This window comes from Centrocercus urophasianus, unplaced genomic scaffold (assembly GCF_019232065.1).
Source record: "Centrocercus urophasianus isolate 14NV4802_14NV808 unplaced genomic scaffold, USGS_Curo_1.0 seq_25, whole genome shotgun sequence".
NCBI lineage: Eukaryota > Metazoa > Chordata > Aves > Galliformes > Phasianidae > Centrocercus > Centrocercus urophasianus.
The window spans coordinates 1,553,341-1,554,737 of NW_024884811.1; the positions used below are offsets into that span (position 1 = coordinate 1,553,341).

The 1,397-nt window shown below is 44.6% G+C and overlaps 1 protein-coding gene across 3 annotated transcripts in view; it reads right to left on the minus strand.

The window, feature by feature from the left end:
- TMEM252 (transmembrane protein 252) overlaps window positions 1-934 on the minus strand; it is a 25,607-nt gene extending 24,673 nt beyond the window's left edge. For all 3 annotated transcript variants that reach the window (XR_006170131.1, XR_006170130.1, XM_042825905.1), the window contains exon 1: window positions 585-934. Coding sequence is in view for 1 of the 3 variants with exons in the window: in XM_042825905.1 (XP_042681839.1) it covers window positions 585-934 (350 nt within the window). In the remaining 2 variants the exon portion in view is untranslated. The remainder of the gene's footprint in view (window positions 1-584) is intronic.
- Window positions 935-1,397: the final 463 nt, after the last annotated feature.

Here is a 1,397-nt window from a genome sequence, read left to right on the forward strand (position 1 = left end):
GCATATTCCTGCTTGTCTAACCAAAATTTGCTGAATGTTGTACACAGAGTGTTTTCAGAATACCCATTGCCAGTGTTTCTGGTGTGGTTTCCACAACAGTCTGTGAAAACTAATCTGTATCCAGTGACCCTGTAAAAAACACTCTCAGGCCCAGCACCAGTCAGTGTAAGAAAATGTCTCTCTGAGCATCAGACTTTGCTCCTAAATAGTGGGAACAATTATGCAATAACACTTTAGCAAAGACCATATAGGGAGCTGTAGCTCGCTGCATACTTCCTCGAGCAGAGTGGCTAGAATAGCGATATGGGAGCACAGCCTGCAGGGCAGAACCCGTGTGGTCCATTGCAGTGCAACTAGTGATGCTTTGGCAGGATCTTCACTGCTGTCAGCACGGCTGTACCTGCTCCCTCTATGAATGCATTTGAAGCTTTCTGTGCAACCTGCTATGTTTTCAGGGATATACCTTACCTTACTTGCTGTTTTGTATTGCTTCTGGCTCTTGCATTGCACTTCTGTTCTCACAGTATGCTTAAAGCTAAGCATCTCTCCCTGTCATTCATCGGCAGCAGTTCTGTAGCACGTACCTGTCTATGGTGCTGACACGGAGCTCTGTAAGGCCAGGGTTTCTCGTGAAGATGTTGCTGAGGCCCCCGTATTTCATGGCTTCATGGACCATGCTCCAGAAAATGCCAGTCACAAGGAGCAGGAGTCCCAGAGCTAACAGGCAGTAAGCAACCAACGTGCTATTCCTGCATCTGCATGCAGAGGAACTTGTGTAGATGCAAAGGATTCCCAGGCAAATGATGGAGAAACTGAGTAAGAGCACAGAAAGACGAATGAGGGAAAAAACAACTTTTTTCATGTTTCCCAGCAGACACAGCACAAAGCTCCCACCCGTTGTTTGTTTACTGTGTGCCTGAGCTGTGCTTCTCATCTTTGTGCAGCACTATTTTATACACATCAGCACTGACTGGCCTTTGGACAATTAAGAGAAACAGACAATTTTAAGATACTCATTAACTCTGTAAGATACTCATAATCTCTTTCGAGATTAATTTGTAATCTGAAACCAGCAAACAAACTTCCTGCACCAGTTTTTTGCCACTGCTACCTCTGGAGTTCTTACTGAACTGCTGCATTCATCACAATGAACAGTGGCCACACACTTTGCTGGTTGGTGAATGACGACTTCTGTATCTATCTGTCTTAAAAAGAACAACAACAACAAAAAAGGAACACAAAACACTGTTGAGATGCAGATAAAGGGCAGAGAGACTGCCAGGTAACCTATGGCTGACATGATAAACCATGCGAAGTCAGTCAAGTGCTTCCCACCTTTCAGTACCTTCTCAAAATCCCATCAGGCCATATTTCCTGTCACCTAGTTGTATTTTCTG